We start from the raw sequence: 25,928 nt of genomic DNA, 5'->3' as shown, positions 1-25,928 counted from the left end.
TCCACTGCTCTAGACCCTAGACCCATACAAGTGGGTTTCAACCCTGGCTGCACATTTAGAATCACCTGGAAAAGTTAAAAAAATCCCGTCAGCTTGGAGTCACTGCAGACCAATTAAATCAAAATCTGTGGAGATGGGCTCTAGGGATTGATATTTTTAAAATCTCCTCAGGAGATTCTAATGCACAGACAGGATGGAGAAACACTGGCCTAGGGTATATTTTTGTTGCACATAACAGAAACCTGCTAAAGTAACCCAAGGTGGACATTTTGAAGGAAAAAATTCAAATAAGTTCTAACCAGAACTGGAAAGCACCAAAACCCCAGACACTTCTTCTGTCCATCTCGCATTTTTCTCCTTCTGCGGCCACATTTTCTGTTTTCTGCTTTTCTCTGCACATTTAATTATCTCACCCTTTACAAAACAACTTCTTTTTCTCATTCACTGTTTCTACTCTGCTTTTTCATTATTTGTCTTGTCATTGGACCAACTCCCTCCTCCCAACTCTGTATGACCTTTTGGCTTGAACACCCACAGCTCTAGATTCTAGAGAGATTTATTTTCTCATAAGATTTTTTTTTTAATTTTTATTAATTTTTTTGGCTGCATTGGGTCTTCGTTGTGGTGCACTGTCTTATCATTGCAGTGGCTCCTCGTTGCGGAGCACCGGCTCTAGGCGCTTGGGCTTTAGTAGTTGCAGCACACAGGCTCAGTAGTTGTGGCACACGGGCCCAGTTGCTCCGTGGCATGTGGGATCTTCCCGGACCAGGGCTCGTACCCATGTCCCCTGCATTGGCAGGTGGATTCTTAATGCTAACAGGAAATTTGCAATGTAATTTAAAACTCTCCCCACCCACCCAATAAAATAGTGGCTTTCTATTATTGACAAGAGAGAGGGGGAGGAAAAGAAGGGTACATTTATGGAGAACAGTTTCAATTCCTTTAGTTCTTAAAACTTTCATCTCACAGATGTTTGTCTGACAACCACGTTGATTCCAGAAATTAGTCTTGACATTGCTGAATTCTTCCCTGCTTGCATAGCCCAAGCAACACACCTATCAGTTCTAACCTGCTATTCAAGAGTTTTCATCTTCTCCCATTATGACCGGGCAGACCATCTACCTATTTACCCTTTTTAATTTTTCTTACACATATGTGTTTATTTATGGCTCCATGCATGCACCTTGCATATCCCGGGATATTCCTGCTGTCAGTGGATTCCTATTCAATCAATGAACTATAGGACTTCATCAGATACCAGAAAGTAGCCTCAGCCATCATCTCATCTAACTTCTCAACCAACAACATCGTTGATAGAAATTTATTTGGCTTTTGCTGAAGTATTTCCAGAAAACGGAAACTTTAAAAAGTGTGACACAGCATTGCAAGACAGCTATAATCATCGAAAGTTATTTCTTGCTGGTAATAAATATTCAACAACTGAATTTAACATGGAGCTGGAATCTACGTCCATGGTACATATCCTCCTTCCTTTTGCCTTCCTCTGCTCTTTGAAATGATAACAAATATATTTATTCATGTTTCAAATGGGAAAATTTGTAAATTTGGAGGGCTGCTATCAAGACCCCACTGAGCCTTCTTTTTTTCTAGGATAAGCATCTCCAGTATCTTTCGGCAATCTGTGTTTATAAGCATTCCCATTTCCTTGGCCTTCTGATTCCTCTCTACTGAGGTACACTAGCTTGTTTTAAAAGGCCACACTCAGAATTAAAAAACACTATATGAGATATAAGTTGACCAGTATGAGGTACATTGGACTCATTGTTCTCCTTATGTATGACCAGTTTACTTCTCCAGAAGCAATTTATGATTAATTTTGACATCCCTGGCTACTGAGTCATTCTGAGCAAACTGTCATCTAAAACCTCCAAATCTCTCATTCAAAACCTACTTCTTAGCTAAATGTCACTTTTACTTTTGCCACTGTTAGAATCTAATTGTAGGAGCTGCGTATTCCAATTTAAGCTTTTCTATTTCCAAGAATTCTGCTCTTTTTGGCCCTTATAATTTCTGCTCTTACTTGTTTACTCTGCTATCAGTTGTCCTCAATTCTGTATCATTAGCAAATTTGACAAACACCTTCAGTTACCTACCCTGTGGGCTTAACTAACTACACAAAGACTACATTTCTACAGACTAAGGAACAAATGTGAGGAAATACCAGGACTTCTATCTCTTTGAAACACACAAATGTGTATGTATCATATATTAATTTTAAGTACACAGATCACACCTCTACAGCTTGATAAATTCTCACGAAATGAACACACCATGTAACCATCAACCAAATCGAGAGACAGAACACCACAGGCAACCCAGACATCAGACCATAATGTAATGTCCCCCTTCCCCCAAACATAGACATTATCCTAATTTCTGTCACTGCATTAGTTTTGCCTGTTTCTGAATGTCATATCAAGGAAATCATATGGATGTACTCTTTTGTATCTAGCTTGTTCTTTCATTCTTAATGCTGGACAGTATTCTGTTGAACGATTATACTACAATGTATTAATCAATTCTACTGTTTACAGATTTAGGCTACTAAAAATAGTGTTGCTCTGTGTATTCTTGATATCTTCTGGTGCCCAGTATGTGCATTTCTGTTGGGCAGGTTCTAGAATATGTGTATATTCAGCTTTAGAAGACACTCCAAAATTGTTTTCTACAGTAGTGGTATAGATGTAGTCCCACAAGCTGGGTTCAAGAGTTTCACCTGCTCCATATCCCAGCCAACGTTTGGTATTGTCTTTTCATGACGTTAGGAGTCCTGATAACCCATTAGATACAGGGGCATCTCACTGTGGTGTTTAAATTATATTTCCTTGATATTGATGAGGTTGAGTACATTTTCATTTGCTTACTAGCCATTTGGAACTTCTCTTTTGTGAAATATCGATTCACGTTTTTGCCCATTTAAAAATTGAGTTGCTTCTTTTTTTCTTATTGATGTATGTATACATTCTCTCTATGAATCATTTGTTGGATATATGTACTGCACATATGTTATTTCACTCTTTGGTTTGCCTTTTCACATTCTTCCTGGTGTCTTTGGATCAAAAGAAATTCTTAAATGAAATATATCTAGTTTTTAAATATTTTCATTTATTTTTAGTTCTTTTTTTAAAGAGATTTTTTAAAATTAATTATTTATTTTTCTTTGGCTGCGTTGGGCCTTCGTTACTGAGCACAGGCTTTCTCTAGTTGTGGTGAGTGGGAGCTACTCTTTGTTGTAGCGCATGGGCTTCTTACTGGGGTGGCTTCTCTTGTTGTGGAGCATGGGCTCTAGGCACGCAGGCTTCAGTAGCTGCGGCACGTGGGCTCAGTAGTTGTGGCACATGGGCTTAGTTGCTTCGCAACATGCGGGATCTTCCCGGACCAGGGATCAAACCCATTTCCTCTGCATTGGCAGGCGGATTCTTAACCACTGAACCACCAGGGAAGTCCCAAGATTGTGTATTATTTTTTAATCCATTATGGCTATTGAATTTTATCAAACGTTTTAATGCATCTATTATGATTATCATATTCGTTCTTTCTTTAGTCTGTAAATGGAGTGAGTGAATCACATTGAATTATTTTTGATGTTGAAACAACCCAACTTTGCATTCCGGATTTTAACTAAATATTATGATGCGTACTTGTTTCATTTTTATGAAACAATTTTAGAAAAGTTCCAAAAATAGCACAGAGTACCCATATATACTTCATCCAGTTTCCCCTAATGATAATGTTTTGCACAATTATGGTACAATTATCAAAGCTGAAAAATAATATTAGAGAAATAGCATAAATGATACTACAGACTTCATATGGATTTTACTAGCTTTTCCACCAGTGTTTTTTTATTTGTTTCAGAATCTAATCCATGATCCCCATTGTATTTAGATTTCATGTTTTCTTAGTTTCTCCTCTATGAGAGTCCCTCAGACATTCTCTGTCTTTCATGACCATGATGATTTTTAAAATATTAGTCATATTTTTACTTTTCTTCAATATGAATTTTGTCAGTGTGTCTGTTACTGGTGATGTTTACTTTGATCACTTGGTTAAGGGTGATGTCTGCTGGGTTTCTCCATTGTAAAGTTACTATTTTTCCTTCTGCAGTTAACAACATCTTGGTGGAGATATTCTGACACTATGCAAATAATCCTTTTTCTCCACAAATCTTTCTCACTAGTTTTGGCATGCATCAGTGGATCTTGCCAGCAACAATTATTACAGAGGCGTTCTAATGGTGATTTTCTATTTACTTCATTTCTCCTGTATTTATTAACTGGAGTCTGTCTGTAAGGAAGAACTATTAAAGCCTATTTCTTATTTCCCCTTCCAGTTTTGGCCCTGTGTCCTCCCCTGTCGCAAGTAAACTTGTCAGAAGAGCTACATGTGACTCACATTTCCTTTTATCCTGTTGACCCCTAAGCACCTTCCAATCTACCTTCCTTCCTGATAATTCTACCAACAGAACTCTTGCTAAAGTCCCCAGTGGTCCTCGTGTGCCTGGTTCTGCTAAGTAAACAGTATCTACCTAAGAAAGTTGACATTTTAAACATGTAAGAAACCAATAGATTTAGTTTCTCCTTTGTTTGGCCACTGTAGGTCTTCTGTGATTTCCATGGTCACTCCCAAAAGAGGAATGTGTTCCTTTACGGTTGTAGCATCAAAGAGACTTTGTGGCAGTCAGAGTCCACTGTGAGCACATCCAATCTCTTGGAAGATGTCAGCTACAGGGTAAGTCATTATGGTGGATGATACCAGATATTTTGTGTCCATATGCTTGCCTTTGAGACATGCCTCAACCATTATTTTCCTAAATAGGCATTTTGATTATCTTAACTATAGGATTATAGTACAAGCAGGTTGAAGGCGTGTGTAACCTCTCCATGTTTTTGATGAATAATGGCTTCTTGCCTGGTTACTCTGAATTTGTTTTTTCTATATGATATGATATGATACAGTGCATAGGACGTGAGAATTGGAGACAGGAAACCTCATCTTAATACCTAACTTTATAATGATTAACTGTGTGACTATGAGCCATTAACACTCCCTCTCTGAACCCCCATTCTTCACCTGTAAAACGAGGATAGTGAAAATACCGTCCTTGTTAGGTATTATATTTATGGAAGGAACAAAATGATGCCTGATTGGAAAGGATCTTCAATAAATATGAAGTGATGAAAAAAATGTAAGGCATTAGACCATCCACATTCCTCTGCTTGAGCATACTATAAAAAGTAGAACAGTGACCCGCTGAACCTAATTCTATTATTTCTGGGTTCCAGTAGTTGGAGCTCTGCTATCCCCACACTGAACCCAAGAGGAGATTAGGGAGAGGTAAGGAAGGAAGGACTTCTTCCTGTCAGGATAAAGTAAACAGGCTGTTGCTTGCTGAATATTAGGAAGAGGTAGAAGACGTCAAGTTATCCAACCACAAAATAAAAACTGGCCTTTGTTTCAAATTTATATAGGAAAAAGAGAAAAATCATTGTGTTGGAAAAACCTAGTTCTCCTCCTGTGTCTTTCTCTTTTACTTTTACACAGAACACTTCATTTATGACACTTCTGGGGACCAAATATTTGGATTTTTCCCTCCACCAAGCAATTCTTTGACACCAGCTGGATATCTTACAATTTAACTCAGTTCTGACACTATCTACCTGGAGATAACATCAGATCCCTCAGGTTAAGGGCTCAGTCCCAGGAGACATGCCCCCATTTCAGATGCCAACTGCAAGTAGTAGGTCCTCAGGTTACCCACAACTTCTGTCTGACTTGGCTACAAATCAGAGGTTCCCATGATCTCCTCCCCGTTGGGTTCGATTATTTGCTAGAACAGCTTACTGTACTCAAGGGAACACTTACTTACATTTACCAATTTATTAAATGATGTGATAAAGGATACAGATGAACTGTATGGAAGCTTCTTATGGAAGCTTCTTCACATGGGCATGATCATTTATCAACTCCACTTCCAGCCCCTCTCTCTTTCCTAGAGAAGTGATGATCTGCCCTGATCCAGGAACCATTCAGGAGCCCACCCAGAGTCACCTTATTAGAACAAAAGATGCTCCTACCACTCTTATCACATAGGAATTTGCAAATGTTTTACGAATCTCATGTCAGAGCTGGGGGTGAAGAACCAATATATATTTCTTACTACAAATCACGATATCACAGTTATGATGTTACTAACCTCTTCTAAATCCCTTATTTTTCTGGATATATGAATTTACTGTGTGTGAAATACCTTCATTTACAGGGTTAGTGAGTATTAAAAGAGGTAAAAACCCACCTATTTCACCTACTATTTCACCTGGAATTACTTCCCCTGTGTCCTGAATTTTTTTTCACCCTCTTCATTCATGTCTATTAGAAGCATGACTGCTACTGATCAGTAGAGTTCCCCCAAGGCTATTAAAGCTGAACCAACAGCTTATCCTCAGTGTCCTCAATGTCCTGTTTACACTAAGGCTCAGCTAGAGTACTGGCAATAAACCTCAAGAAGCTTAACTGCTTTATCTTACTTAGGAAACTAGTTAAGTAAATTAAAACTTTCATCTGGGCAGGTCATGGTGACCTATATAAAATTATCTCTTATGAGTGGTACATCTTAAACTAAAAGAATCTATACTATCCAATCTTAAATATAGAGTCACCATGAGTTTTAGCTCTCCTTTTCCAAAAGAAAGTTAACAATATTCATAGATAATAATAAAGCTTACCCCAAAGACTTGTGATGATTAAATGAATTAATGCATGCAAAATACATAGTAAGCATTCAGTGAAAAGGTATCTATTATAATCTTAATATTTGGGAAACTGAAATTAAGTTTAAGGTACAGAGCAAGTGTCAGGGGAAGAGTTGAATGTCCCCAGCCTTCTTGCCCCACCCAAACCAGGCGACCCCAGGAAACATTGAAGCAGGTCTCCAGTGGATCAATTCATATGTAGAGTTCATCAATTTCCTATTCATTTACAAAACAAAACATAACAAACAACCTCCAGTTATCACAGCTATTATCATCTTCATTGCTCATTCTGACATAGATGTATTTGTGTGAAATCAAAAGGGAAATGCAGTGAGGACTTTACTGTAAATGAGATAGTTTGGAGCCCATTATTTAATGAATGGATAAATTGCCGCTATGGAGGTGTAAGAGGGTACTGCCACTGCACTTTGTAAATCTCACATCCTCCAGGCTCCAGTGAAGGGATCATAGCTCATAGAGCTCTCCAAGATGCACGCCATTAATTTGAGTGTGTGGTTATTTGGAGAGGGGTCGTACTAGCTAAGAAAACAAGGTTCACCTAAGTAAGAAGGCAAAGATCATTTAAATGATGTCAGATTAAGTTTTCGCAACAAGGTAAAACATTGATAAATTATAATTACATTCATGTATTCTTGATCATATTATATATACATATATATATATATAGCAACTAAAAATATATATATTTACTTTTATATATATATATATATATATATATATATATATATATATTCTATTTATGTCTGTTTAAGCAGTTCTCTAAACGCCTGGACTAGCAGATTCCATTTATTTCAGTGAATAGTTATGAAGTACCCTCTACAAGCAGCATAGATTCATGTGCAGAGATTTTCCTGTGAACAAGACACAAACTTCTAGGCTGCAGAGGAGATAGAAAATAAACAACAAATTACAGACACAATAATTTAACTGTAATTGTGATGAGTACTCTGAAGGAGAAAAATGGGGAGAGGGATCGCAGGGAGAGAGGGACAAGAGTGGATAGATAAAATCAATTAGGAGGCAATTGGAGAAACTCTGAGGATAACATTAGCATTTCATTTCCCTTAAAATTATGATGCTTTAGGTCTGGAGGCTATGTAAGAACTTAGAAATCGTAGTAGGTTATGTTAATAATTACATTAATATATATTTATATCATATATCATGTAATAATTATATTAATCCTTATATTAATATAGTTAATGGTTATGTTAAACATGACAGTAAGAACCACAGATACAATATTAAAAGATTTGCTCTATGTTCTAGAAATGAACAAAACTGCATTTCCTTAACAATAATTCCTTAATTTATGTTCTCATCAATTTGTTCTGCTTCTCCATCTTGTCCCTATAATTTGTCCAAAGACCCGATGCTATACTGTTTCTTATTCTAAGGTATATAGTTTTATATGATGTTCTAGTTTTTGGAGATTCTGTCAACACTGAAGTGAGAGAACCCTTCTTGTTCATGTCACAGAAGTTCTGAGCTAAGTGTAGTATTTTAGCTGTCCCAAAGACTTGGTGTAATTTCAACTCTGAGACATCATCTTTGGGGGATGGAAGGGTCCAGTGACTAGAAGTCCCCTCTCTGTCAATCGGAGAGTGGCAAGGGTCTACTGATGCCTTCTAAATGGAAATTAAGTGATCTCACATAAAGCTTTTCTACCCTAGGAAAAGATGGTGTATATGAATCCAGAGAGTGTGAATTTTTAGAAGTTTTATAATTGGTCCAGCTTCAGATTTATGGATCAGAGAATGAGACTGAAATGTTCATTTTGGCAGTTCCAGTCCCTCAGGAAACAATATGTGCTCCTGCTCAAGAATCATCAATGGCCTGTATGTCTGAGATAAGGAAAGTTCAGCTAGAAAACAGTGAGGCTCGATGGAGCTACTCTCTAAATTTCAGTTCCCTGTGAAGTCTGTGGCTTTCCATGAGACTCAACTCAGCAACGTATGAGGCTGAACGTATGTTGCAACCTTGGTCCACCGTGATGCAGGAAGATGGGGTTGAAAGATCATACTCTTTGGAGTTGGCCATATTGGCATTTGGATCCCATTCCAGTCACTTTGTAGTTGGACTTGAACTATTTCTTTCTAACTTTTCTAAGCTTCAGTTTCCTCATCTTTAAAAGTATTAAAAAAAATTGGTGTCCATTACTCAGGATAGATAGAAGATTTATAGTTGCACATATTAAGTGTTTAATGTATTGAGATGCTTAATACATACTGAGAAGTTGTTTTTTATGATGCATAGCCCCAATCACCGGCAACTCATCATAATTTGATTTTTTTAAATTGTAGACTCTTCCCAAAATCCTTGATAAACTAGCACCAGCATTCACCTTAAGCAGCTGCAGCTTCCTCGTGGAGAAATCCCGAGCCTCCACAGCACGGGTAGTGGTGTGGAGAGAGATGGGTGTGTCCAGAAGCTACACCATGGAGAGCAGCTACTGTGGCTGCAACCAGGGCCCCTATCAGGTATGTGAGGCTGCGAAATATCCATGCTTTCTGTCTGGCAGCAGTACACTGTGATGCGGAGCTATCACACACCTCTTGTTCCTGCTCTCTAGCCTGAAAGAGGAAGGAGTCTCTAGGTAGAGTCTGGCCCAGCTCCCTGATCTTGCCGAAAAACTAGTTCAGTGATTGTCTTCCCTGGCAGCACAATCTGCGTTGATCCTGGAAGCAATTTGTGCATGCCTGCTGATTTGGTTTCTCAGTCATCTGCCCTCGCCAGCAAGTGGCAGGGGAGCCTCCCTCAGACAGGCACCCCCGCCCCCGGCTTTTATGGAACCTCTGCCTGGCCCTGTTTTATGCATGAGAACATTTTCTTTCCTTCTGCAACAACTGGGACCAGTCCCCTATACATCGTAAAAAAGACATAGGTCAGCATGTAGATATTGTCAAGACGTACGTAGATTGTGTTTCTCTGTCTTCTGTGCTTATCTAAATTACCGGCTCTCTGTTATCCTGCTATCGCCAGAGCAAACAGAAGCGTGTGCATGACGTGGGTCTCCCCAAGATGAGTGGGGCTAGGACTCAAGTTCTAACATCGAGGGAAATGGCTCATATAAATCGTTTTCTTTCTACAGCTATATTAGCTCTTACAGTGGGCTGTTCTAGATGCTTGTCCCACTCCCTCACTAGAGGAGCATAAATAAGGGACATTGTGACAGTGCCAGGGTAATAGACTCTTTTAAATTCATTAGGCAAGCTGACAGACTACTCCTTGGTGACTTCTATTCAACCTCAAGAATACCTGGACCTCACCAGCCTTAAAGCTCATTGTGTTGGCTTTGATACTTTCCTGGAACTGCTAGGAAGTGCTTGGCATCTCCATAATCTGGCGCTTGAGGAAATCTGTTAACTATCAAAGGCAGTCCAGGGAGTGACAGGTAATAAACATTATCTAACTTCCCACCTGGTCCAAGAGATTTTTCGACACAGGGTTACTGAACCACCCATTTTGACCTATTAATTCTGTTAAATAGCCAGTTAGTTTGTCTACACAGTGGCTTGAAAGAATTGTTTTTATTACTGAATTAATAAACTGTTAGACTGAATTAATCCATATTTATCCACATTAATCCAATGCAGAGTAAGAAGAGTGAGCTTGTTGGAGAGACATGGGATTGGGCATCCAAAGACCTCACTCTTCCACTTACCAGCCGTGCTGCAAAGTGCTTACCTCTATTGAACCTATACATTTCATATATCAAACGCAGATATTAATAAGGATTCGTCTCCTTCCTACTAGACAAAATTTTTGTAAAGGCCAAAAGAAAATACGTATACAAATATAATTGGAGGTTATATCATCAGGAATCTGTTCATTCTCTTGACATTCAAAACCCATAGGACTGGAAAAAAATAAGCCTGGAATATTGTGACTCTAAGACTTTATGGGTATAGACTTGTGCCTCTCTAGCTGTATGCTTCTTGGAGACAACTCCACACATCCCTCACAGATTTATTGGATTTGTGACTTTCATTGACTTTGTTTCTCCAAGCACCAATTCAGGCTAACAGCTTCTAGTCACGTAAGTATCAGTGCCATTCACAGTAAATCAACCAGACACTCAAAGGCCCTTGAAGCTGTCGTTTGAAAACTAAATGACTCATAGGTTCAGGCCCTCACCAACTCTTCGTCTTCCATGCAATATACATACTGGCCGTTGGAAATGACAGTGAAAGAGGCTTGTCCAGTGGGACAGCTTTCACATATGGGCTCAGCATTTGCCCTGGGAAATTTTCCACATGGCCTTTGCATGGGGTCTCTATAAGGAAGAATGGAGAAGAAACTGACTAGAGAAAAGCCCTAACAGTGCCAGATCTGGCTTTGCTTTAAAAATCCTATTCTCTATATGAAACACCTCTCTGAACTGGATTGGTTTTCCCCTTTCCTTTGTTTTTCTCTCCTTACAAACATTGTCGAGTAACTGAGCAGAATTGCAGACAGTGACCAAGAGGATGGTGAGTAATTTTATATATGGGGGTTGGAGGGGCACCCTGGGGAAATGAAACCAGCCCAGAGTTGGATGTTTTGGTGATTTTTGTTTGAGGTATATAATGAAGACTACAAGCTATAAAGCAGTATAGAAATTTCCATCCTCAACATACTGCAAATGATTTTTGTACATTGAGAAGCTGAGTCCCAGTTGGGTCCTGAGGTTATTATTCTAAGGTCATCTTTCCATTTTTTGTTTAGCATTACCATTTATACAAAAGATGGAAAATACTTAAATATACCCACGAGGGGCATTCCTTCCTGCCTTCACAAGAATATAAACATTTTTGCAGTTTCTCTGGTTAATGCAGCTTTAACGTAGTTCCGATCATTTCTCCCAGCACACTAAGTACCTGATCTGTTAGTACTGAAATGAAATAGCATTTCTTACAGTGACATTTATGTTGGAACTGCATTAAAGAATATAAGCTATCAACTTCAAATAATTATTATTAATATGATATTTTCCCTTCTGTTTTCCAGTCTATAGTTGGCTAATTAAAAAAAAAAAACTTCTCAGCTTTTGTTGTTTGGAGGATATAGTCTCTACTGCTAGGTTATATGCTTTGATCCATAATTTGTATTTAATGTGGAAGTCCCATCCGCTGAAAGATTTACTTTCTGTATTAGGGACTGGCCCAAAGCTTTGGAGGCTGTTGAAGGGAAAAGCCAAAATGGAATGATGTGTCCTTTGGGGGCTCATTTTTTAGAGTCATTTTTCAGACTCTACGTGGACAGCTGTGTGCTTCACACTGAGTTGAGTCTTTGAGACCTGGAGTCACATGCATGGTGTGTTTGCACATGCGAAGGCATGTGACTGGGTCCCGTGGGCTGCTTGTGGCTTAGGAGGATAATGTAAAAGCTGCCACCCAAGCAGGCTGTTTACATGCTCCTTGACAGTGCTGCTGACTCATGGGACGGCAAAGAGGGTCTTAGAGGATGGACAGAAGTTGGGTGACTCAGCTGAGGTTTGAAGAGTGACTCAACTGGGTGTTAATATTCTCTACCTGCAACTGCTTGCCTTGTATTGTGGACCCTCAAGCAATCCATCCTCTTTACCACCAACAGATGGATCTTTCAGTAACCCAAACCTATTCAAGTCAAGTACTGCCCATAACCCTCATTATGTCTAGAGAAAATCCAACTCCTCATCTTGACATGTAAGGCCTTTGACAATCTCCTCATTCATTTTTCTGTACTCAGTGCCTTCTTTAGTATAGAATAGTTGTTACGTATCTGTGTTGACTGACCAATGACTGAATGGATAAGTGAGCAAATGAATGGTGATTTCCGGGTAGGGTCAGATGATTTTCCTTTGTCCATGGATAATTAGAAAAAGGAGAAGAAATCACCATGGTCCAAATATGACTAGAAGCCATTCTAAAATGGAGATTTTTAAGAGTTGCTCTAATTGGTGGAAATGGAAAATACATGGGTGAGAGAGAGAAATGAGTAAGAATGCAACTCTGAGACCTCTTAGGCCGGTCACTATATACATGATTTGAGAGCATCTAATGGATTCTTTCCCCGAGTAAGGTGACTCCAGTCCAGGTGTGGAATTTCACATGGCCACATTCTAATAACAGATGATGATTAGAAAGGAAGACATCCGCCGTGCATGTGAGAGATGCTGGGATGTACCTCCTAGATCCCCCTGAAGAGGTGCTCATTTCCCCAGTGGCTCACAGCTGTGTCCATCACCAGAAATTACTTGTAGCTGGCAGAAACTGCCTTGACCAAAGCCATGGCTCCTCTGTGTGAGCCTGCATCCAATGGCTGGTCTATATGGGGTTACAATGGCCTGGCCTCCTAGCCTTAGTTGGGAAAACTCCAAAGTGGGTGCCATTCCAGCTCCAGAACTCCCTGTAGGATCGGTGGGGACCTCTGTTGCAATTGCACTGAGGTTCAACCTCCTCCTCTGCCCAATTCTGCTTTCCTCACCACTCATAGGTGTTGTTATGGTGAGAGCTCCCCCAAAACCCTTCTGCAAAACAAATTATAACAGTATTTCACAAAGGCTTAACTTAGAAAACATAAATGTTGGAACTAAGCACTTGAGCTATTAAAGATGGTTTGATAGGGACAAATTCATAGAAGAAATTAAATCATCTCAACTTGGCTTTCAAGCCTCCCGGTGCCCTCTCATTCACATTCTGCTCCCCTTAGCTGTTTTGGGAACACGGCCCACACAGAATGAGAGACTGCAGCTAGGTACAGGGCCTCTTGCACTGGTGCTCTACTGCTGTTGTGGTCCAGAAGAGAGATTGAGTGTATTAGTTTCCCACGGCTACCATACAAATTACCACAAATTAGGTGGCTTAAAATTACTCTGTAATGGTTCTGGAGGCTAGAAGTCCAACATTAAGGTGTTGGTAGCACCACATACTCTCTAAAGGCTCTAGGGGAGAATCTGGTCCAGGGCTTTCTCTTAGCTTCTGATGTGTCCTGGCTTGTAGATGCATCACTCCAATCTCTTCCCTTTGTCATCACATGGCCATCTCCACTTGTCTGCCTCTGTCTCTGTGTCTTCTCTCCTCTTATAAGGACACCAGTCATATTGCATTTGGGACCCACCTATTCCAGTATGGCCTCATCTTAACTAATTATATCTTCAACACCCCTACTTCCGAATAAGGTCAAATTATGAAGTTCTTGGAAGGACACTAATTTTGGGTAGACCTATTCAACCTAGTACTCTGGTCCAGGCAAGAAAGTACAGAACATTTAGATCCAAGAACCAAAAAGAGGTTTTTATTTCTGTCTCCATATTTCTGTGCTGTGAATCCCCAAACAAATGATAACTACTCTTGTTTTCTCTCTACCTCATGATCAAGAAATTAAGAAGTTTAGATTTTCTTGGAACATTTTGGAAGACAAATTGGAGAGTCATGCCGTAATTAATGAATGCTGATTAGTGCTGCTTGAGTATTATAACATGCAGTGCCCCTAAATAAGCAATAGTAACAAATACGTCTATGGTATTTACTGTGTGTTAAACCTTTTGCAGCTATAAACTTACTCCATTTTTTGCTACCACAGGACAAAAAACTGCAAAGTTGTTTTTATCATCATCATCATCATCCTTATTTTACAAATTGGGATACTTAGTCAGAGAGGTTAAATAACTTACTCAGTGCCACATGGCTAGTAAATTTTAGAACCAGAGTTTGAATACAGGCACATCTGACCCCTCCCGCCCCTGCTTTCTGCCTAGTTGAATGTCATTGGTGAAAGGAGCCCTGGGCTTTGGAAACAGGAGACCCAGCTTCTGCTTTTGGCTACCACTAAGTAAATCTGCAACAAGGGGTTTCTTGACTCTAATAAGAATGCATAATTAGAGCTGAGAAATGGGCATAGTCTCTGGTAAATTATGTTTGAAATAAGCTGCCTATTTGGGTATCCATGGGGCTTATGGGTTACCTAGATCAGGGTTAACTGGCATGATTCTGAAACCCCTAAAAATCTTCTGCAGCCACTGCTGGGTATGTGGTTTTTCCAAGGAGAATGTGCTCTGCTTTTAGCACCAATTAGCTAGTTGTCAGGAGGCTTTGTTCATCCATCCCATCTTGTCACACCCCTTCATCCAACTTGACCTGTTTCTTTTTTGACTTTTCCAGAGTAAACAAAGAAGGATTGGAGGAATGTAATACTATGAAGTAGAGGCTTTCTAGCAGCAGGGAATATGGGGGGAGCGAGCGGAGCTGGTCTTCAGTGAAACAACCTATTGAAGTTTGAATTAGGCAAGTTCCTACACTGTTTCCTACACTCATTTCACTTCCTAGTGACATCTCTCCTTTTCCCCTTAGAGAGCTATTGCTCTCACACAGCTCTTTGGACTTGACCAGTCTTTATTTGAGGACACTTCTCTTCCTCAAATGTCCCAAGTTGCAAAATTGCCCTTCTGCCAGGGTCTACACACACATTCTTTGACCACATACACATTTTATATGTGTGTATCACACATGTATGCACAAACATACGTACCTACCAACAGTTCTCCATAGATTTATACAGGAAGTACGGTTTATTGTTTAGTGTGGGTGTCTGTGTCAGACATAGAGTTCCAGGGAGAGCTCTGCACTTAGCAGTCATCACTTTGAGACCTGACCTCTATGAGTTTTAGTTGTAGTAGTGGTTTCCTCACAATTCCTGCCTATGGAGATGCTGTTAAGACTGAATGAGCAACTGCCTGTAAAACATTTATCATTATGTTCATAGTAAACACTCATACTTACTTATTGTTTGTACCATTATTGATGGTATATAAGAATTTTCAATGGTGGTTTTCTTTTTTCATTTTAAATAAAGACACTGAGACTCCAACTTTTATCTATAATTGTCTTACTCAGATCTTCTTAATTAGAACCTTTGGGGTTAGAGTTTAGGTATCTGTGATTTTATTAACTTTACTATGAAGCCAGCGTTGAGAATGATAGACTTTTACTTTTACTGAGGCTGATATCCAGATATCTATATTTATAAATTTAGCTATATCAAAACAGCTTCTGTCTGTATTATCTAGACCTTTCCTCTATTATCTACCCTTTATTCTATCAGACTTCATATGCAGTCTAAGCTATATAATAGTCAATTTATAGCTGAGGTTCTAGAGAAAGGGAAGGGGAATTTGTGAGCCTGCTTCTAGGGGAAGAGTGAGGTGTGGAAGACAGGACAGGAAACAGATTTAAATTCCTCCAAAATTGCTGAATTTAAAAGCCTATTCTGATGACAAGCACAACTCAAGAATATATTTTGGATCATTATTCGCTTGGAAGTCATTTTCCTGTTCTATGGGCAGCCTCATATTGGAATATAACTTTCTGAGCTCTGAATGGGAGTTGGGGGTATCTTAATTTCATTAATGTAAACTGAGGAATAGTGTTTCTCAAACGTTAATGTGAGTAAGAACTATCTAGGGATCTTATATAATGCAGATTTCTAAACCATGTCTCCATTTGACCTGGGGGATGGCCCAGGAATCTGCATTTCATCAAGCACCCCTGGAAATTCATATTCTCAGTCACTGAGAGATGAGGCAGGATACCCAGAGGTAAAAGGCGAGATGGTTTTGAAACTAGTTTTTGTGGTTTCTGTTTTTGTTCTCTTTCTCCTGATTTGCTCTGGCCTATGGAGAATTTTCCATGGCTTTTATTGTAAAGTCTCAAATTCTCTGCCTTCCCCCAACCTTTAAAATTTTTTTTTGATGTGTGTGTGTGCGTGTGCGTGTGTGTGTGTGTGTGTGTGTGTGTGTGTGTGTGTTTCATCTGTACTTTTAGGTAACTGACTTAGTTCTCCCACAGAAGTTGTATTTAATAAATGTCTAATATCCCAGTGAGAGTTGAAAGACATTTTTGGTTTTGTTTGTTCATTCGTTTTTCTAGCTTCTGAGACACCACCAGGTTAAAGTTTCTTAAATTGCCTGTAGAACAAAAGTGTCTAGGAACTGATATAATTATATACAAAATCTTTTGCCTATGTGTACACTTTTCTGGGGAGAGTGGCTACAGTTTTTAAGATATTTTTAAAGGGTGGGCAACCCACCCAAAAGATTAAGAGCTCATGCTTTAGTTTATTGAATCCAAGATCTCCAGACGGCCCATCACAGCTTCCCAGTGTCTGCTCTTAAATCAGCTCTAGAAGTGCTTGGCTTGACTTTGTGAAAATCAAGTAGAGTCTGAATCGCTATTTCTTCTACTTATCAATTAGCACAAGAACAGTGATGCATCTCATTAAGTGTGTATTGGAGTAACTTCAGTCTAAATCTTCTGTGATTGCACATAGGACACTAATCTTTTCAGGATGTTGCTTCTCACAGGTGGTCATTTAGACTGAGGAGCAGCTGCCTCACTTCACCTGGGATCTATGCAGAGTCTCAGGCCCTACCTATTGCTTCAGGATATGCATTGTAATAGGATCCCCAGGTGATCCGTGTTCCCAGGAAAGCACTGATTTAGAGCATCCTTGGTCGGCAGGGAGGCGAGAAAGGATTAGGGGTGAAGAAAGGGAAAAGTTAGGGAGTTCTAACTTTTCTGGTAGGCAAGGACGTAGTTCCCAGAATTTTTGTGCGCTAGACTGAGATGCTGTATGTGGATGTGATTTAAAAGGTGAAAGTAATCCCCAATATGAGACCTTTTGTTGATCCCTGGCAACATTTTAATGCTAGATGAGTTTGTTGTTTTTTCCCCCTGCATCTCTATTCTCTAACAACCATCCCCATTCTAGGGCTTAGAAAAGAGGACCATTTCCCAAACGCCTGCTTTACCATTGAAATGCAACTTCAGTCCTTTGTTGTTACAAATATGAAATCCAGATGCTAAGGTATTATTTTAGTATGAACCTCTATTTGAATCATTCATGTCAGTCCCCTTTTTCTTATTAACTGCGATTCAACAAGAGTTGCCTTAGTGTTCCGTTTTTGTTTTTGTTTTTTAACCTCTTTGTATATCTCAAAGCACATGATGAGCCATTTATTAACCCACTGCAGGCTTAATGATGTAGTGAAATATTGTCCTCATTCTGTAGCCCTCCATTCCAAAAAGTCTGTCAGCATTATGATAGAATGTTAAAAGGAATTAAATAAAAATCAAGAGTCAGAGATGCTAATAAGATTGCCAGCAGGGGCCTTTCCTGGGATTTCTAAAACCCTGGGAGCAGTGAATTTTATATGCCCGTTGTAGAAAATGGTTTATTGTATCAAAAATAAGGACAACATCTGGCACGTGGGATAATCCAGTGAGCCTCTGATGACCTCTGTTCATTAAAAATAATTTGGCTTCAAAGGACAAGGGAGAAGAAAAGACGGTTTATCTCTAAATCTTACTCTCTTCATGTGATTAATGTAAATGCAATAAGCCGGATGCCCTAAGGGAGCAGATATAAAACCAAAGAAAGTATTCATTTAATCTAGGGTTTTTTTTGGTTTTGTTTTCATTTTGCATTTTTTGTTTGTTTGTTTGTTTTTAGCTTGTAACATAGAGAAAAAGGATTGGCTAAGCCCAAGATGCATTTCTTTGGTTCTTGGTACATGACTGAGTTCTTTGGACTAGCATCTCCTTATAAATGTGCTGAGAAGGGAGGGTTCAGGCTATGAAAGTATGATCCACAGGGTATTCTCTACAAAATGGAGTGGACCCCAGACCACAGTACCCTCCTTGACTAGGAGGGGCAGGTAATGGTTCTGTTCCTCCAGCCAGTTTTTTGATATTCTCTACCATGACTTCACTTCAATGGAGCAGCCTCAGAAATTTCTATTTATAAAACTAAGCAGTGATTCTCTTTATACACCTGTGTTCCCTGAATGTAAATGAGAAAAGAACATTTTAGAATACTTTGAACCGTGTTGTCAGAAGGTAGGCATTAGATATTTTTATATAAATTTATCATCGTTTCATCAATTACTTAACACATATTTATTAGGTATCTACTTTGTTTTAAGCTGAAGTTTGGGACTTGGGGATACATATAGAAAACTAAAAACACTTAGCCAAAGTCAGATACGTGGTCAATTCATCTTCATTCTTCATTCATTCTTTCTTTCATTCATCATTCAATAAGCATTTAAAAAAATCCAGACAGTATGTTAGGTGCTAAGAATATGACAGAGAGTGGAATTGACAGCTTCCTACCCTCCCAGAGTTTATAGTCCAGCCAGAAAGGAAGTTAATTAAGTAAGCAATAACAACAGAGAGTAATATAAAACAACTGGGTGCTATAAGGGAACACAGAAGGAGATAATTTAGGCCTTCCTTCAATTTTGGTTGAGTTGAATATAAATTATCCACAAGTTAATTTTTTGTGAAATTGGGGAGGATAACTTATGTGACAACATAGAAGATAATAGTTTGAAAGTAGGGTAGGGTCAAGGAGTGCTTGACTTTTCTTTCATCCTAGTTTCCTTTCATGCTACTTTTTTCTCATTTCATATTTCTAAATCTCCATGGAATTCCATGCTGGGGGTGTGCATTAGGCTAGACCCAGGTACACTGGAGCACTCAAGTATAATATCCTACTCCTTTCTCTAGCATGCCTTCCTTCAGGAAGCACCTGAAATGTTCTGCAGGTGTTTCTATGGAGCTTATAGTTTACTACACCTCCCTAAAGGCACACGTCAAATCAGAAAGATCAAAAATATCTCAAAATCCTTTTTAGACTGATAATGAATGATGGAATGTAAATAAGGGTAATCTTGATTATTTTATGAAATAAATTTCTGTATACCCCCAAGTATTCCTGAAAGCAATAAAAATCACAGCAATAAAAATACCCTCCCTTTGCATAGTTGTTTATAATTTGTAAAACACTTTCATAAACTTTATTATCTCAGAGAGCCAGAAAACCACCGTAGACCAAGTGTGAGAGAAAATGAAAGTGGGAGATAAGAAATGTGAGCCAGGAATGAGATGGAAAGTAATGCAAAGTGTTGCATTTCTGGTCAAAGCAGGCAGGTAGGTTTGCTCAGCTATGTGGGGTGCGTCTGGATAGGCTTGTGCAGAACAATTTCCCAGAGGGGTTGTGGAGAAGGAAGAAGGAGAGATTTATCTGCCTGCTGCACACAGCTCCCCTTCCTGTTTCCCATTAGCCAAAGTGTGAGCCCAGAGAGTTGAACCATGTGGCCCTCTTTGCAGCCACTCATACAAGTCCAGAGATGGTGAGAGAAGCCAGAAATTCAGGGTGTGAGGCTGGCGGGCCGGGCTGTATAGTAGCAGCAGTGAAGGAAGTTCTCCTAGGAATGTAACTGGTCCACCCCAGGGTGTGGAGCTGTGAGGGCCCAAACAGACCTGGGGGCACTTAAGGCAAAGTTTGCTCACTACTGAGGGTCCAGCAGCTCATGTCACCAATGGAATCTGAGGAGGCACCTAAGATATGTCCTATATAATTCCCAAGAAAATCTTTTTATATTTTCAATCATAAACATTATAAAATACAAATTGACAATATTCAACAAAAATATTCATAACCTTTGATCCTAAAGTTTCACTTCCAGAAATTTAATTCCAGAAGTGCACAAAGATACCACATACGAGGATATCACTACTTGTTAATAGTGAGAAAATGGAAACAACCTTAATTCCCATCCGTAGAGGACTGATGAAATAAACAATTGTCTGTTTAACAATGGACGACTCAGACAAAAGAAAGAAGATAATTACATTCACATGGCCTCTAGCATGTCTATACACTAGCTCCATCATGTATTGATTGTTTTTTGGGTGCATTATTTATTCCTTTTAACCGTTAGTGTACTCATCAGAAAAATGGGGATAATGATTATACCTTCTTCAGCATATTTGTATGTAAAGCACTTAGTAGACACAAAATACTAACTAATCTTTGTCTTCACTGTCTTCCTCCTAACTATCCTCTCCCATAAATATACATAATATATATAATATATAAGTGTAATAAATATAATAAATATATGTATATGTACACACACACACACACACACACATATATATATATTTAGATATATATAAAATATAGGGCTTCCCTGGTGGCGCAGTGGTTGAGAGTCCACCTGCTGATGCAGGGGACACGGGTTCATGCCCCGGTCCTGGAGGATCCCGTATGCCGCGGAGCGGCTGGGCCCATGAGCCATGGCTGCTGGGCCTGCGCGTCCGGAGCCTGTGCTCCGCAACGGGAGAGGCCACAACAGTGAGAGGCCCACGTACCGCAAAAAAAAATAACATATATATATATATATATTTTTTTTTTTTTCCAGGTTGGCCAAAAAGTTCGTTCAGGTTTTTTGGAACATCTTATGGAAAAACCCAGAATGAATATTTTGGCCAACCCTATATAGATAGAGAGCAGATAAAGGTTTATTGCAGGAGCCAAGTAAGGAGAACAGGTGGCTCATGCTCAAAAGACTTGAACAGCCCGATGGGTCTCAGGGAAGAGTTTTCAAGGGGAAAGTGAGGGCATCTCCCTTATATATTGCTAGGCTCAACCTACTGACATGAAAACAAAGATGAAGAAAATTTAAGTGGCATTCCAAGTGCTTGATAACTTGTCAGTGGTGGAATTAGAATTTAGGCTGTGTTCTAATTAGAATTAGAATACACTAAATCCTGTGTTCTTTAATTATACCATGTTGCCTCACTTTGAAGAAATTTTCAGGTGTCACAAAGCTGGGATAAGCAGTTATTGAGTTACAGGGCAAAATTTGTGTCTAAAAAGATCTTAGCAAAATGGAATCCTGGGCATAATATCAAAAGAGGAACTTAACGTGGATAATTGGGAAGTCCAGCATTTGGTTAAAACCAAAAGAAATCACTCCAGTACAAGAAAGTTTATAAAAAAATATTTAGGGATTTTACTTACTGGTAATGTAATATGATTAAAATATGAACTATGACTGTTAAAAATGTGAATAGGATATTCAACTGCATTAAAATTATCATAACGCTTAGAATGAGAAAGCTGATATTTCTGCTTTCTCTAACTTGGTCTAATTGCGCTGAGAAATATGTGTTCCATTCAGTAATATGACTTGATTTTCAGACACTTAAGGGAGAATTGTAGTAGAAGTATGCAGTGGTCAGGTAGTTTTACTTTCAAAGTAAAGTTTGAGTTTACTTTCAAAGATAAAAGGTGTCCATCAGTATGATTTACGTAGAGAAGTAATGGGATCATATCTGTTCTTTAACAGCTGTATGCTGACTGGGACTGGGGACAGGGAGACTAGTCAGGCTCTCGTAACCGTCCATGGCTGGAAGGAGGGCAGAGGTCTTGGAAACAAACAGGAGAGACAAATTCAAGAAATATTCAGGAGGTGGACTTGACCAGAGCTGATAATCGGCTGAATGAGGTAGTGAGGGGTGAAGAAGTGGGAAGACTCTAGGATGACTCCCAGGTTTCTGAACTGGACGGGAGAGGCCACAACAGTGAGAGGCCCACGTACCGCAAAAAAAAAAAAAAACAAAAAAGATAGGAAATGTAGGAAGGGGAATCATCTTGTGGGCATGTGTGAGAGAGAAAGGATGATCATATACATAGGCAAGGGAACTCACTACTACTTTGGATATTACAAAAGAAACTAAAGAAACAGAGTTTGGCTTGATGGATAAACTCTATAGCCAATTCCCTTTGTGAAGTTCTTGATCTTGTGATCAGACTATTAATGGAAAAGAATGCGAAATTGCTGTATTGACTTTATGAGAAACTTTCTAACATACACTCATTACTGCTTCAACACCACTGACCTTACCCTCATTGTGGCTTAATTTAGATTCTAATGCTTATTCCTCTATATACTCCAAAATTCTTATTATAGTTTTCCTTATTGCTACTAACTTCCTAATGCAAATCTATATGTTTGGTATTATTTTGACTGCATAAAAGAGCCCTGGGTCAAATTTAACTATATATACTTTTTTTTTTTCTAACCATATTATAGAAAAGTTTAGGGGAACAAAATAAGAAAAGTAGTATGGCTCATAAATATATGAACCTGTGTCTATGTCTTCCATTTGTTTTGTCACTTTGATATTTCTTTCTAGACTTTGATCATATGCACATATTTACGGACTTGTTATCAATCAGTACATATATTTGTGATTGATTGATTGATTGATTGATTGATTGATTGATTGATTTGCGGTACACGGGCCTCTCACTGTTGTGGCCCCTCCCGTTGCGGAGCACAGGCTCCGGACGCGCAGGCTCAGCGGCCATGGCTCACGGGCCCAGCCGCTCCACGGCATGTGGGATCCTCCCGGACCGGGGCACGAACCCGTGTCCCCTGCATCGGCAGGCAGACTCTCAACCACTGCGCCACCAGGGAAGCCCTGAATTATTTATTTTTAATTAACATTGTATCATAAGAATTTCCCACATTTCTCTGAAAACATCGTGCTTCTAACAACTGCATTTTTTCCAATATTACATCTATTACACTACAATTCACTTAGAATTGTTAGACATTTAGTTTGCTTCCAAAATTTTGGCTGTTTTATGCAACTCTAAGAAGAAGATATTAATCTATAAACTTTTCCCTACTCACCACCAATATTTTCAACTAATAGTTTAGAGTTCCAAAGCAGAATTTCTAGGTCTAAGTGCTTAAAAAAAACTTGTTTAATTGGATACTACAAAATATCTTTACCAAGTTAAAACCTGGCTTGGCCTTGACTCCTTGCTTATGGTCAGTGTGAGAAGTTGTATTTCCACTTGGGCTTTTTAATTTAACCATGTATATAGCACATTTAAGCTGAATGCACAGTCAACTCGGCATAGGAAGGAAGGCAGAATAGAAATATAATGACCACTTTTATTTTTTAAAAAATTCTCAAATTCTTGCATCTCACAATTTTGATAGGCTCCTTCTTACTTTTTTTTTCCCCCAGACCAGCTAATGGGAAGATCAAGTGGCAACATTTCTTATGTTTTCTCGTTCAGATATATTGTCATAGAAAGGAATTCATAGGTTTGTTTGTCAATTTATTTTTTAGCTTTTGTGAAATGATGTCCTAAAAGAGGCCATTGAAACAACCATAGGGTTGACTTCCAAATTGGATCATCATTTTATCATTCAATTGAAATCTCATTTACCACTGAAAAGCATTGCCAGTTACCATAACAAATCAATTTTTGTGTCCTAACACTCCTCAGACTCTCCTCCGTCACTCATGAATGGGTTGAGTACAGCTGTTCATGATCAACCCCAAAATATAATCCAGAAATGAAATATTTCTCCCCCCAAATCTCCTTGATATAGATACCTCCTCACTGGCTCAACATTGGCAAAAAAATAAGACCATTTGTAGTCTCAGGAAACATTAAAGAGATTGCCAAAGAAAGTGGCGAGATGGAAACCAGAAGGCTTCATCAAGGACACAGGATATGAGTTTAATTTGGATTATGAGTTTCTTAGGAAATGATTCTGGATATATGTTAGCGTGAGACATTAAACAGATTACTGAGGCAGTAATCTCTCTAGCTCAGAGTTTCTCAGCCTCAGTACTACTGACACTTTGGGCTGGGTTATTCTTTGTCGAGGGGCTGTCCCGTGCATTGTAGGATGTTTAGCAGCATCCCTGGCCTTTCCCACTAGATGCCTGTAACAGATTCTAGTTGTGACAACCAAAAATGTATCCAGACATTGCCAGTTGTCCCCTTGTGGGTCAAAACCACCCATAATTGAGAACTATTGCTTACCTGCAGTTGTTTAGTTTCCTGTGTCCCCTCTTTGAATCTCAGATTCCTTACCTACAAAATCAGAAAATTGAACTAGATGATATCCAGTTATCCTCTAACTCTAAAGGTGTTTGAACATGCCACAGCCAGAGAAACAGATTTACTGTCTATATGATCTTTCAAACCCTAGACTTCTGTGATTCCTGAAGTTTAAAAATTGCCACAATGTTCTGAAAGTGTTTTAAAAGAAACACTATGGTGTTATCAGTTGGGGAATGTAAACAAGATGGGCTACTATTTTCTCTAAGAAGAAAAAAAATTGTTAGAGACCAGAACTAGAAATTTTATTTGTGCTAATGTCCTAAAGTTTCGAGATTAGAAGCAAGCTGGAGTATGATGGAACCGGAAGACAGGAGAAAAGTGACCAAATCTAACAATAAAATAGAAGTGAAGGCAAAACCAATAAATTTCAAGTCTGAAAATACCCACATCACTTCTTTTAAACATAAAATAATCAGATGATAAAGAGGAAAAAGCTTCAAGGAATCCAGGAACTGATTTCCTAAGAGCATATGTTTCCACTGGAAGGCTTCTTCTTTCATCACTCGGTTACTTAAGTTTCATGGGAGACTAGGTGTGAAATCCATTAATTGCTTTTCGAGTAGATTGAAAGGAATTACTAGTAATTATAATACTAGTACTATAACACTAGCAAATATAATAGTAATTATAATACATTCAGAACACTGGTAAGAAACAGAAGTTCAGAAGTTCTAGAATGGCTGTGAGGGTGGAGCAGGAAGGAGGTGATGAAGAATAGCAAGCCATGCTCCACATTTCACTACCGTCACCATGGAAAGAGCTTTTGTGATGCTCGGTGTCTATTTGGACACACAAGCATGCTGCCTGTCAGCACGCCCCATGTGCCGAATAGAACCAATGGATTTGGGTCCAGCTTCACAGGCAAGAACATTCTCATCTGAGAGATAACACTGGACAAAATTCACTCAGAAAGGAGAAGAGGAAATGATATTAAATCTCTCTCTTTTGCTTGGTCTCTCACTCTCTCTCTCTTTCTCTCCTAACCCTGCACTTCCAAACTATCTAGCAGGGCAACTTTCACAGTCATACAGTAAGCATTCATGACTTTGAAGGGTAACTAGTAATGTTATTTAAGTGCTTGCCATGAACTTGAAACCTGACTTGGCCTTGACTTCATAATACATCATGATACTTATTAGGGCTTACTATGTACTCTTATGTTTGCATGTGTTAGATTAACTGTCCATATAAACCTTTAAGGTCGTTGTTTTTTCACCTACCTCTTTAGATAAGGAAATTTGAGCAGAGAGTAGTAGTTGGGTAACGTGTCCAAAGTCACACAGAGAGTAAGTTGAAAGAGCTGGAATCTGAACCCAGCCAGACTCACTCCTTGAGCCTCTGCTCCTTGCTGCCATGTCCTACCACTTCCCTGAGTGTGTTATAGCATGG

The 25,928-nt window shown here is 39.0% G+C and overlaps 1 protein-coding gene across 1 annotated transcript in view; it reads left to right on the top strand.

Annotated features, from left to right (window-relative positions):
- The window catches only part of AGBL1 (AGBL carboxypeptidase 1), a gene marked incomplete at both ends in the record, with an annotated part of 577,244 nt that overhangs the window by 463,964 nt on the left and 87,352 nt on the right, over positions 1–25,928 (top strand). Inside the window, 3 exons of the mRNA XM_082618728.1 lie at positions 4,621–4,752; positions 9,098–9,274; positions 9,777–9,819. Coding sequence (XP_082474854.1) covers positions 4,621–4,752; positions 9,098–9,274; positions 9,777–9,819 — 352 coding nt within the window. The remainder of the gene's footprint in view (positions 1–4,620; positions 4,753–9,097; positions 9,275–9,776; positions 9,820–25,928) is intronic.

Source organism: Mesoplodon mirus (genome assembly GCF_964341445.2).
Source record: "Mesoplodon mirus genome assembly, chromosome: 4".
NCBI lineage: Eukaryota > Metazoa > Chordata > Mammalia > Artiodactyla > Ziphiidae > Mesoplodon > Mesoplodon mirus.
This window is presented reverse-complemented; position numbering and strand designations above follow the sequence as displayed.